This window comes from Neophocaena asiaeorientalis, unplaced genomic scaffold, assembly GCF_003031525.2.
Source record: "Neophocaena asiaeorientalis asiaeorientalis breed wild unplaced genomic scaffold, Neophocaena_asiaeorientalis_V1.1 scaffold330, whole genome shotgun sequence".
In the NCBI taxonomy this organism is placed as follows: Eukaryota; Metazoa; Chordata; class Mammalia; order Artiodactyla; family Phocoenidae; genus Neophocaena; species Neophocaena asiaeorientalis.
The window spans coordinates 2,140,738-2,154,814 of record NW_020175667.1 but is presented as its reverse complement, the minus strand read 5'-3'; the positions used below and the strand labels follow the sequence as shown (position 1 = coordinate 2,154,814).

Here is a 14,077-nt window from a genome sequence, read left to right as displayed (position 1 = left end):
TAGAATGCTGAAATAGTCAAAATATCCTAAAACTTTTAGATGAGATGATACCCAACAGTACTCGAAATAAGGATTCTTGTAAAATATTAATTTGCTTTTATATTTTACAAAAGCTAAAAATGATCTTCTTTAGCAACAGTAACAAGACATTTATAATATATTTTATGCACTATATAATTTAGGTCTCTCTGAGGGTTTTGATGTCTGGAATTCCAAACTGTTTTATAATTAAGTATATACGTACTTTATTAAATGACTATTTTAAATACATATCAGTGAGATTGTTAAACATGTTCACATTTGTAATATTTCACCAAGTTGTATAAGCAAGTAAATTGTTCTTGGATTCAGAATTTTGTAACTACTTTCTCGCCCTTCTTGTTTTTAGCTATAAACTAATTAGAAAATTTGATGACAAAGAAACGTATTTCATTCTAAAGCATTAGGTCAGTATCATTTTATTATCAAAAACTTTTGATACTTAATAATATATCAAGATTGTGAAGGTAGATCCTTCACTCTAGGGAAGTTTTTAGGGTTTTGTTTCTACTTCCTCCACCATGTCTTTCACTGATGAATATTAACTGGATAGATGTTTCTCCAGCATTGACCCCAGCTTCCCAACACCTTGATTATGATGTTCTCCAAAGCTTTAGATTTATATTGTGAGCCACTGCAAGTTTTTGAACTGTTGTGTGTTTAAATATTTAAAAATGGAAAAAAAATAGTCCGAGAATCTAATCCTTCATAATGTTACTCTGCACTGAACAAAGCGACGGTTCTAGAAATAGAATCTCTCTCTGCTTATGAATTATAGAAACATTTCCCTCCAGTTGGATTTACTCATGATTTCATTCTGCAGTCTTTCAGCACCTTGGTTACACATGCATTTATTTCTTTTTGCCTGGAATAATTACTTGTATGAATGACTGTCCCCTTCACTGTATCTTAAATTAGTTGAGGACAGGAGTACCTGGGATTTATGTCTCTAATTCCATAATTCCTCACCTAGCATTGTGCAAAGAGTAAGCACTTACTGAACAGTTAAATGAATTTTTATAGTTTGTATTGTCAAAATGCAGACATGTGATAATTAGTAACTTTATTATTCAAAATACGATTTTCATTACATTTAAACATGTATTGGTATAACATTCTTTTTTTATTGTTATTAAAGTTGACATATTTGGTGTCAGAAAACAGAGTTTTAATGTTTATTTATTTATTTGGCCGTGCCAGGTCTTAGTTGCGGCACGCGGGGCCTTTGTTGCAGCACGCAAGATCTTTTTCTTTAGTTGCGGCATGAGAACTCTTAGTTGTGGCATGTGGGATCTAGTTCCCTGACCAGGGATCAAACCCGGGCCCCCTGCATTGGAAGCACAGAGTCTTAGCCACTGGACCACCAGGGAAGTCCCAGTATAATTTCTCGAAGGAAAAAATGTCAGTATCTGTGATTATTCTTCTAAGTGAACATGGTAATACAATCATACATGTGAATCCCACCTTAACTGCAGACCAGTGTAAATAAAAGAACCTAGGCTTTAAAATCTTTTAGATCTGGATTTTACACATAGATCTCAAGTTTTTCATCTTGATAAACCTTAATTTCTTGACCTCTAAGATGGAAATATAATTATCTATGTCTTACATTTATTGTGCAAAGGAAATAAAATTTGCAAAAAATCCTATCTTTGGTACATAGTAAATGTTTAAAATACTTATCACACTGAAAAGAGATACAGTAAACCCTGCAAAAACTTTGTCTTGGCCTTGATAGCTACCTGTGAAATATTTTCATGTCATGAAAATGAAGTGGAAATGGAAGGAAACCTTGAAAATCTTCAAATGTACCCTTTGGCTAAATTAGACTGAGACATTTTAGATGTTGATGTAGTCTGCCAGAAACTGAAAAAAACAAAACCAAAACACTTTCTCCATCTTCGCGCATTTAATTCTTGATATGTAGATAGAATGGCGTGTTATTCCAATACGAATACAAGAAAGACAGGCAGCTATTCCTTGATTGATAAAAGCTTTGGGACCAGAATTTCAAAGTCAGTGGGTAGGGCAGGGCATCTCCTTGGTGAGGAGATGGTTGGGCATAGAACTACCCAATGTAAAGTAGTAGCCTATAATTGCAGAGCTCAGAGTTTGGACACCTAGGGGAGGCAGCCACCACTATCAGAGGGTCTGGGCAAGTGAGAATCTAAATGGGGAGTACTGGATTACAGAGGGTAAGCAAGACTCTTGAGGAGTCATACAATTTACTTTCTGTTCTATCATTTACTCCCCAGTCATTCACTGATTGTATGTCAAGCTTTGTGCTAAACCCGTATATTTAGCCATCCATTTAATTCTCATTACACACCTATAAGGTAGGGCTGGTCATTTTCTGCATCTTATTTGGAGAATGGGAGGGAGATCCCTCTTTTTCAGTTTGTATTGACACAATGCAGAGTTGTGCAATAATTAGTAACTTTATTATTTGAAACACTATTTTAATTATATTCAAACTTGGATTGATATTACATTTGTAAAGAGAAAATGCCAATATCCATGACTATTCTTCTAAGTCAATATGTTTACACACTCATACACGTGAAATCCATCACTGAGGTTTATAATGGACTCAGAATAGTTTAGCTCAACCCTGGGTCTCCTACATTAATTCTACCTAGAAGTGTAGAAATCCTCCAGTGGATTCACATGAACTTTCTTAGATTACAGCACTATTCTCCTAATTAATCACCCAAATTTTCCACACTATCTCCATTCTCCACCCAGCAGCGGGATGGATGATTTAAAACAGTACTCGCATTCTAGCATTCTCCTCTAAAAGTCCATCAGTGGCTTCTGAACATCCTTTGGCCAAAGTTTAAAGTCTTTGTGTGGCTCAGAAGGCCCTCTGTTACCTGTCCTTCTATATTTCTTACCACTTTTTCTGCCTTGCAATCTATACTCAAGTCATTAGGAAATTAATTCGCTTCTTAAATAGGTCAACGTTTCTCTTACTTTCTGGGCCTTAAAACACAGTAGGTTTCTTCTCTACACACTTTCTACACTCTTGACTGCCCACCTTTCCTTCATATATCAGCTTAAATAATACTCCATTCATAGAACTTTCCTACTCCCGGGGTCAGCTCTTTCATCTGGGGTACTGGTAAGGCGGTTCCAGTCCATTTACTGTCTGTACAATCCCCTGCCAAGGAAAAACTCATGTATCGGCTGAACTGAACAATGGGGCCTGAGACTTCTCTAGTCCCATCTTTCTCTAAACCCATTGCTCTCCTAGTGACTGGATGAAAAGATGGAGAGGGGAAGGTGGTGATTATTTATAGTAGGTCCAATTATGTCTCCTTATAAAGAACTATGGGGAGGACCCTGGTACCAACTTTTGAAGACCTTAGCATGTCAGCCACTTAGCATTTTTTGTCTTTTATTTAGGGTACTATCAGTTGTAGAGCTACAGAAAAGCTCTCTGTCAACATGTTGTTATACTTACTTAAGTGTCTACTCCTTATATGATATTATATTTTTACCGTCTGCTATAGTGCCAGATACACAGGACATGCTCAATAAATATATATTGAATGCGAATCAGAGAAGTGAAAAGACTGGTTCGAAATCATAAGCCCTGTTTGGCAACATCGTTCCTGATTTTAGTAATCTTGTACTAATAGTTCCAAAACCAAATGTATTATGAATATTTATCTTCTTCGTTAGTGATGACGTCCTTAAAAGCTTAGTTTTACTCAAGATAATAGATACAACAGTTTTATAATAAAATATTTAGCAAATGTACAGCATTATATGTACATGTGCATCACTAAATTTAATTATGGAAGAAAATACTTTTTAGTATGCCTTTTTCAAAACATCTAGGAAAGCCAAGAAAACAAATAAATGAAAAAATTTTGAAAAACATAACTTACCTCCACGCCCAAAATTCGCAATCTCATTTGGGCCACTATTGCTGTTGTTTACTGGCAAGCTCGTGGCTGGCCATGAATCAGCAAGCCATGGATAACTGGGATCACCAGCATTTAGAAGACCTGGGCGGCTAAAACAGGAATTAAAAGGAAATCAATCCATGGAACTCAATGAGAGATTTGGACATCAGTCTCATGAACTAAAATGGATTAAAGAATTTAAGATTTTAATTCACTTTCAAATTAAAATCTGTAGGCTCTCAAGAATTAAGGAACTTTAGCAGTTCACTAGGCTATATATAGATCAACCCTGTCAGTGGAAGCCGAAGAGTGCTGCCTGGGATTCTGCTGATACCCAAATGAATTCAGTCGTCTTCCCTGAAACTGGTAGGAAACTGGTAACATAGCAGCATCCCAAAACAAGGTCTGATGATAAACTGGCACCTCAAGGGAACAATTGCTCAGTATCAGCCATTTCCAGGACTTTGAACTATTGCTTCCTTAATTCCTGCAGCTCCCATATTTATCTGTCTCCTATAGGCTATAACCCCTGATATGGGCCCTCATGCTTGATTAGAGGCAAGGAACTTAAGGGAAATTAATGAACAGTATTTATACTGTTCCATCAATAGCACATTTTCAGGTTCTCTAAATTTAAAATATTAGGAGAATATTAAAGGTTTTTTTAAAGATCCACTGTGGTCTGATCCAGCATGTGTATATAATCTACGCAGAAAACTTCCTTCATATCCTATTTAATAAAGAATTCCCATCTTTAAAATAAAAGATGGGATTCTGGTCACTTTCCAGATTATTAGCATATTTACAAAGATACAGCAACATCTATAGTCATTGTACTTTTTTTTCTGATAGACCCTTTGTGATACAATCCCTAAGAGAAACATGTGTTTCTATGGAAACTGCAGTAAGGAGATCCAACTGCTTTCTTGCTACATCCACTAGCTCTCATTAGACCTAATCTCTTTTTGCTAAAATATTGATTAAATGGGAGATTGGAAGTTATTACCAGAGCCTAATTACAATCTCTATATCGGCAAAGGGAAAATAGATGAGGATATATGGGTTTGTTATCAACTTTAATCAATTTCAGTTGAGTATCCAAAGTTGTGGAATCCAGTCTGATCAATCTACAGCCTATTCATCATCCATGAATCATTTACTTTGTGATCGATTATGTGTAATTGTTCACTCACAGCAATTTGGTGAGAACCAATAAGGAGTCTTAAACAACAGCAACTTCATTTGCTAATGTCTAATTAATGCAATAAACATCCTGCTAACAAATGAACACATTCCTTGTGATATTTACTACTAATTTCTTCAGGGGCCTCTGGGAGATATGAAACATCTGGACTTGATTCCTCTAAAGTGCACAACAGATAGGCCATTAAACCTTGTGGTAAGCCATTTAATTCCTCCTAGAATTCTCACTTATAAGTGATTGTTTATTACAATAATAGCCTCTTACTATAGAGTTTCCTCAGTCCTGATTAAAAATAATAATTTAAAAAATCTCCTCAGTATACCTTCCATTGCTCATTAGTCCTCCATCTCCTCTTTGAAATGTAACTGTAAAAAAAAAAAAAAGAAACATACACAAGTAGTCAATATTAATTATGATTAATAACAACTACCTATTGGCCCTTAGTTTAGAGCTGAAACCTCTGGGAATTTTAACAAAATATAATTAACATAATTGTACAGAGAATAAGAAGCAGTGGTTTGGCCTAAAGCAAAGCTATCATTTGCTCCATCTTTAATAAGACATTGAAATATTCCTCAAGCCAAACATATGGTTAAGTCAAAGGGGCAATTTTTATTTGGGTGTCAATTGGTATATACATGGTATTGGAAGATCGACATGCAATAGCGAGGAATTATCAAATCATGACTTTTAATGTTAACATATTGGTGTCCTAATCAGAGGGCATAATGCAAAATGCACATAGTTGAAACTGAAACAGGATAGTCCAAACAGATAATACCCTTTTAATGAAACAAGTGAAAGTACTGATTGACAACACATTCCTCCCCATCACAGATCCTTTTAGGGACATTAAGAAGCACTATGAGCTGAAATACTATAATTACAAAGACATGAACTGTAATGAATGGAGAATACATAATGTATTGGGTGCTTTGTTTCATTAGCCAACTCTTACAGAAATGAAACTTTCAAATAATTGATACTGAATATATTCCAATTGTATATAATGATTACAAAACTTAAGTCCTTTTTAAAACTGTGGAACTTATTAGCAATATCAAGAAGTATCCAAGAGGGTCACAGCTGAAGAATCCACTCCCTCTGGTCACTAGATTCCATTCTACAAAGCTAACAACATGAAAGTGGGCTTCAAGGATTGGCCAAAGAAGGTAAATATCAGTTTGGGTCCATCATCCCGTATCCAAAACCTTTGCAGCTAAATTTATTTGGAATTCAAAATGCTTCAGATCTGAGATAGGTAATATGATGCATACTGCAGAGAGGGTCCAAGGCAGCAAATGTATTTAAAATTATTGTTTTTGCAATGAGATGTGAATATTCATGATTAGTGGAAAAAAGTCTATAAATAACTTCATATTATTTTCGACCAAATTTTGCCACAAAATTACTTAACTAGAAAATCATTGGGAAAAAAAAATTGGTGATTAGAAGTTTATGGATTGCAAAATTGCAATTTTGACCAAAATTAGTATGGATCAGCTAAACCAATCCCTGGGGATGAAGGCAAAAATACCATTTCACAGATGTGAATCCAACATATCCTATCTTTGGAAGATACTGATTAGATTTCCTGTGATTATTTGGTGAGCAAAAGTAAAAATAAAATTTTATGAATTGATTCATATTTTTAATAAACTAAGGTCGTATTGCTACTTAAAGTGCATACATAGTAAATACTTTCTCATTTGGATAATCTCTCCATCATTCACCTCTTTCTCAAGTTTGAGCTAATAAATATGATCACTCTTTAGATCTTATAACTTTCTAAATGTAGTTCCCCAATCCCTTCCCTAAGGTCATCTCAGGATATATCTCTCATGGCATCATAATTAGGCAATAAGATGGCTAAGGTTCTTTCAGGAATTTATGAAGCAGTTCTTTCAGAAACATCTTGGCACCTAAAAGTACATTGCCTTATCCAGTTTTTAGGTAACTTGTCAAGTGAATTATAAAACAATCCTTACATAACCTTTGTACCTGCCCACGACTGGCTATGGACAGCTCCTTGGAGAAAATAAAAGAATACTGATCACTAATCTGCTTCCTGATGGATTCAGGTGTTGGGAATCAACAATCAGCAGTGTATCCACACCACACTGGGTCCCTTTAATAACTGCTTTTAAGAACAACAATAAAAAATTGATCTGAAACAATTATTGAAAAGAACTGAGCACTGGTGGTATTAAATACAGGCCTGATTAGGAGGAAAAAACACAAAATGTGAAAACAGTACAGCTAATTAGCTTTCTATCTGATGTGACTTCCTAGTTATGTGGATTTTTAATGGATTATCAAGTGATTGTTTTACTCTGGTAAAAGAGAGCTAAGATAATGCTGTGAATATCATTGTGAATATGCAAATCAGCAGGTACTGATGGGCTACATCTCCAAATGTGCTGCTTAGGAGATACATGGGGAGAAGCTGAGCCCTTCTCTCTAACTTAGATGCTCTTTTTCCTCACCCAAATTTTCTGTTACTGTCAGAGCAATAAATGATATTAGAGAAAAAGAGGAGAACTGAAGCAGAAGCACAGAAATTAAGTTGTATTTAACTTCATGTACTTACTAATGGTAAATTTTTCATAAACTGTAAATTTTAAAGTATTATGATGCAGCACTGAAAATCTTATCCAAAAGATATCATTCAAATGGCTAATAAGCACCTGACAAGATGCTCAACATCAGTAATCATTAGGAAAGTGAAAATCAAAACTATTGGCACAGTGGTTGAGAGTATGCCTGCCGAGGCAGGGGACACGGGTTCGTGCCCCGGTCCGGGAAGATCCCACATGCCGCAGAGCGGCTGGGCCCATGAGCCATGGAGGCTGAGCCTGTGCGTCCGGAGCCTGTGCTCCGCAACGGGAGAGGCCACAACAGTGAGAGGCCCGCATAGCGCAGAAAAAAAACTATTGGGTTGGCCAAAATTTCATTCAGATCTTACGGAAAAACCAGAATGAAATTTCTGGCCAACCCAATACAATGAGCTGTTGCTTCACACCTATTAGGTTGGCTGCTATGCAAGAAACATAAAATAAGCATTAACAAGAATGTGGAGGAATTGAAACCCTTGTGCACTGTTTGTGGAAGGTAAAATGGTGCAGCCATAGTTGAAAACAGTATGTTGGTTCCTCAAAAAATTAAAAATAGAATTACTGTAAGATCCATCAATTCCGTTTCCAAAGGAATTGAAATCAGGGTCTCAAAGAGATATTTGTACATCCATGTTCATTGTAACATTATTCATAGTAGCTAAAATGTGGAAGCAAACCAAGCATCCAGTGATGGATGAATGGATCAGCAAAGTGTACATATAGACACAATGGAACACTATTCAGCCTTGAAAAGGAAGGAATTTCTGAAATATGCTAAAACTTTGATGTATCTTGAGGACATTATGCTAAGTGAAATAAGCCAGTCACAAAAAGATAAATACTGTATGAGTCCACTTCTATGAGGTACTTAGAGTAGTCAAAATCATAGAGACAGAAAGAAGAATGACGGTTGTGAGGGGCTGGGGGGAGGGGGTAATAGGGAGTTATTGTTTACTGGATATAGATTTTCAGTTTTAGAAGATGAAAAGATTTATGGATATGGATGGTGGTGATGGTTGCACATCATGAATGTATTTAATGCCACTGAATTGTACACTTTAAAATGGTCAAGATAGTAAGTTTTATGTAATGTTCATTTTACCACAATAAAAAATTGAAAAAAAAATTATCAAGTTAATTTACAGCTGTGTTAGAGTATGGACTCTATGGTATGGTCCATATTTACCAAATGAGAATTAAATGTTGTGAATAAAAGAATTTTAAATTTCAAAACTTTCAAGACATATTGATTTCCTATTTGTATTCCAAATCATTAAACTGTTTTCAAATGGTTCTAGACCGCTAAAAGACTGTCAAAATATTTCATAAAGACATTTATCTTTGTACCTCTGCATACCAACTGCACAAAGGCAAAAATACACAGTCATTGTGTAAATACATAATTGACTTAAAATGGCTCATGGATACAATTTGATATACATGAGAATCTTCAATTTTGTATGTTTCTATCAGGAGAGAAAAAGAACAACAAAAAACAATACCTTTACATAATAAGGTTGATTAGTTGTCTTTTTAAAGCAAGGGAAAGAGAGAGAACACTTTTTCGAGCATCCTTTTCTTCCCATGCTCCAAAACTTTTAGATTTGTTCCATTTTGAAAAGTAGACCAAAAATAACTGAGTTCTATTAGACCATGAGATCAAAAGCAGACTAGAGGGCTTCCCTGGTGGCACAGTGGTTGAGTCTGCCTGCTGATGCAGGGGTCACGGGTTCATGCCTCGGTCCGGGAAGATCCCACATGCCGCGGAGCGGCTGGGCCTATGAGCCATGGCTGCTCAGCCTGCGCTAAGGATGAACAATCAGAACTCCTAAAATGGAAGTCATATTTGGTGTTTTGATCAGCATTTCTTGCGTGTGCAGAGAGAGAAAAGCATAAAAATAAATGCCACAACAAAGTGAAAGCTGTTTTGAGGTAGCTCTCATTTCAGAGATGTTGAACTACCTTAAAGCTGAAAGCAAGAGGGTGGGGAGGGTAGGTGGTTGGACAATCTTGCTCTAGTCACTATTTTGATAATCACAGTGTGGTAACTTTGTGCTTATCAGAATTAAATTTGAAATAAGTGTGAATCTTTACCAGGAGTTTCTGCTAGCATCTAAAATTAAGAATTTTCAAGGGAGCAACATAGAGAAGTTTTTATTGCTAAAACTGACTGACTAGTGCTAAGGTTTCCAAAAAGCTCTATAGACACCACAATCTTAAATGTTTTAGAATTGCATTAAATATTCTGAATTTATTGCAATATTTATAAAAGATATAAGGTAAAGAGATTTTGCAAGTTAATATCATACACAAAGTACCTCTACTATTATCTGACAGGATTAATCCTAATCTCTCACTTTCTAGAATTGAGGGGGAAGGGAAACAGAGCTACGTGGTAAATTGACATTTTGAGGTACGGAAGCTTTCAGAGTGCCTATCTCTAGTAGGCCACATTTTCCTACTCCAAATGGAAACTTTAATGTTGCCAGCCAAGCCTCACTCCCTTTCCTGATAAGCTATTTCTCAACTATGAATGTAGATTAATCCTCTTTTAATAAGCATTAACTCAAGCCCAGATAATCAGAGTATAAAAATTCCATCAAATCTTTTAGCTGTCTTAGGGTCATTTTGTCAAATAATTTCACCAAGGGTTTAAAACCTATGCATGAAGTGTGTGGTATTTCATAATTTGCTCACTTATTAAATTATATATATTTACTGAGTTTAATAAAATCTGTTCTCCTCAAAGGTAATATTCATAAAATAGAACTCACCCCTTTAAAAGTGAAAATGTTTATTTTCATTAAAAAGTTGGTGACTTAAAAATTGTGAATATGAACAACGTAAGTTTGAAAAGAATTGTGTAGCCTTCATGAAGATTATAATACAATACATAGAATCTTCATGAAGGCTGCATGGCTTTTATTTAAACTTATGTCATTCACTTTTCTATTCACAAATACCATTAATACATATAATCAAACATTTACTCTAGATTCAAAATCACCTAGTATTTTCTGCCTAAACATGTTTACAATTTTATTTCACCCGGTAGTTCAGGTAGTGAATTCTTCTGGCAGTCAGGAACCTCACATGCAGTGACAAGCAAACTGACAAGTGTTCAATGAAGATTAACATAAATAACACTGCATGTTACTCTAGAAAAATATAAAATGATTTCACGTAGAATATGAGATATGAGGATACCTTTCTCATTCCAGCTGCCCTTCTTTGAGCCACGAGCAAAACTGTTGTGCGTGTTTGTGTCTAAAGAATTTAAATAAAGAATAAATAGGAAAAAATTGAATAGGAAGTTAGTGTGTAATTTCACCCTGGGGAAATCTCCAAGTTCTTCTATGTAAAGGAGCAAAACATGTTCAGGCCAAATTCTACTCTCAGATCATTTAAATGTATAAGTTTACATTTGATTCTTGATAGTTGCTTTTACAATCTAAGGTGCTAATCCACTAGAGTTCTATGATCAATATGTTAAATCCTCTGAAACATAAGAAAAATATCAACACTGAGTAGCATGCCATTTTTTTTTTACCTTCCTTTTAAGCATTCAAATATAATTTTCCACATGGAGATGGAGAGTCAAAGATTAGCCACAATAAAATCAGCGGGTGAGTTTCTGCCTGTACAGAGTGAATGGAAAGTATCCTGCCGAGAGTTAGATTCTCCACTCTGCAAGTTATTTCTTCTCCCCACTAGTTAAAATCTTCCCTCTGGTGGTTAAAATCTACCTGTGGGGCTTCCCTGGTGGTTGAGAGTCCGCCTGCCGATGCGGGGGACACGGGTTCGTGCCCCGGTCTGGGAGGATCCCACATGCCGCGGAGCGGCTGGGCCCGTGAGCCATGGCCGCTGAGCCTGCGCATCTGGAGCCTGTGCTCCGCAACAGGAGAGGCCACAACAGTGAGAGGCCCGCGTACCGCAAAAAAATAAAAATAAAATCTACCTGTGATGGTTAAGAAGACTTGGAATGAAGTAGGCAAAAGCAAGTGCTGAAATCAAATTTTACCTGCTTTTCAATTCTACTTAGGATCAGTCTAGCTTATTAAAATGCATGTTTCTTAATTTACATCAATTGCAGCCGAGTTTAAGTATAATCCAAGATCAAATTTGGGGTTTGAAATAAATGAAGACTTTTTTTTTATAAATTAATTTAAATACCGATCCCAAAGTAAACTTTCATTTATTTGAAAAAAAAGTTATTGCTATCGTAAATCAATAAGAAAAATTTGAAACTATATAGATATTACCATGTAGTAAAAAGTGGAAACATTAGACTTTTCATTTTGTGAGTAAAATTACATTGCTTTAATGTTACTGGGTCTAGTTTTCATGCTTGTTAAATTATAAGATTTCCAGAGAAATTTTTATGAAAACCAAAAATAAACAGAACTAGTACACATAGACTATTTTCTCTATAATTTTTATAAAACACTTCAGAGAAAAATATCCCTGTACGAAATCCCTGTGCTCTTAAAATGGATCATTAGCTCATGCATGAAGTATCAGAAATTTAAACATATGATAAATACATACTACACTAATCATTCCTATTTAAAATCCTCATATTCTCAAGAATATAAAAATTCCAGGAGGTGGACGATAGGATATTTCTGGAGGGAAATGTGTAGAGAATATCGCCAGGTCAAATATGTAATGCTAAGTACCTGTGGTTTGGATTTTCATTTGCTTCTCACCTAGAAGAGAACAGCAGTTGTTGGAAGGTAAATTACCAGCTGAAGGTGAATCCATTCTGAGAGTCAGCCATCTATCAATTAAGTACAAAAGTTCAGAAAGGCTGCTCTGTGGCTTGGTCTAATTCCAAAATATTTGAAGTGCATAGCACCTTCCGAGTTAGCAGTTCTTCTACAAGCAGATGGATATCAATCACAATGAGAACTGATAATAGGAAATGTACTACTCTTGTCAAGCTCAAAGACCAACAGATATTTTTAAATTAAATGCATAGGTTTTGCAAAGAACTACTGTTTTATAAAAAAGAAGAAAAAAGGCTATCTGACATAATTTTACTAAAAACATAAACTACTAATTATGAGACCTATGCTATTTTGAAGGAGTGAGTGAATAAAGATGTATGGAGGGTAAAAATGCAACACTCCAAACGTGGCATCTTAGAACTTTGTACTGAAGTGACTAGCATAGTCAATCTTTTATTATTTTCACTAAAGCCAAGCAATGAGACAAAACATAAAAATAGTCCTTGAATTAAATCATTCTTCCTTATTTCTCATGTGATTTATATGAGCGTGTCACAGAGATGAAATGGAATGTGGTGATTGACTAAACAGACAGGTTGATGGACAATACCTTCAGGGAATGAAAGCAGAGGACTGGACTGCAAAACAAGAAGTTATGTTAAAGTATCATTAATGTTCATGACTCTGACACTCAGCAGTTATTGCCCAGCATACCTTTCCAGGAAGAATCACTCACTGGTAGGATGATAAAGCACTCAGATGACAAAGCATAAGGATGCAGGCATCAGCAACCAATGAGAAATGAGAATGGCAGAGCAATAGCAAGTCACAAAGCATGAAAGGCCCTTTTCAATGGATACATTATACTACCTTCTCTAGTTCTGGGAATTTGTTCTAACCAGTAACTAATAAACTTTATTTTCACAAAATATAGACATGAGCCACAGTGTGATCGTCAAATGATCGTATTTAAATGCTATCGAATAACAAGAAAGACAACCAAGTGGGTGCTATTCCTTTTATTTTGAACTATACTCAGAAGCTCAGACACCTCCAAGCTACAGCAGTGGATAAACTTAATAAGAATTGAAGCCTCTGTCAAAGTCACCTAACACATTTATGCTTCTTACTAAAGTAAAAATTAGAAATAGAAGATGAATACAATATCTCAAAAATTTTTAAATATTTGAAGGACGATGGTAAATTAAAATTGTTCCCTTGTAAATTCTACAAAGTGTGAAATATTGTGAGACAATTTCTTTTGATGATCATTGTTAGAGAAAGTACTTAAAAGGCATTGCAATTTAAACTGTAATTGAATATAGCTTCAGTATTGAGTTCATTTGTCAATCACTGACTTGATAATTTTCTCTCTCTCTCTCTCTTCCTTGGAAGTATTTTGAAGGCCATAATTTTGGACATCCTTAAAATTCCTGTTCTTGATTCTAAGAAGAAAACATTTTTGCGAACAAGTAGAACACCAACGGTCTTCTTTTTCTTCTGCTGCTTCTCCTTTTTCTTCCTTCTGAAATGCCTATTGGTCCCTTTGAAATAGACATCCTATTTAAGTGACTAGTA

General features: G+C 35.4%; 1 protein-coding gene across 1 annotated transcript in view; it reads right to left on the bottom strand.

The window, feature by feature from the left end:
• Positions 1-14,077, bottom strand: part of ROBO2 (roundabout guidance receptor 2) — a 570,503-nt gene that overhangs the window by 46,923 nt on the left and 509,503 nt on the right. The window contains exons 19-20 of the mRNA XM_024731557.1: positions 5,477-5,519; positions 3,933-4,060 (exon numbers count right to left, since the gene is read on the bottom strand). Of these exons, the coding sequence (XP_024587325.1) occupies positions 3,933-4,060; positions 5,477-5,519 (171 nt within the window). The remainder of the gene's footprint in view (positions 1-3,932; positions 4,061-5,476; positions 5,520-14,077) is intronic.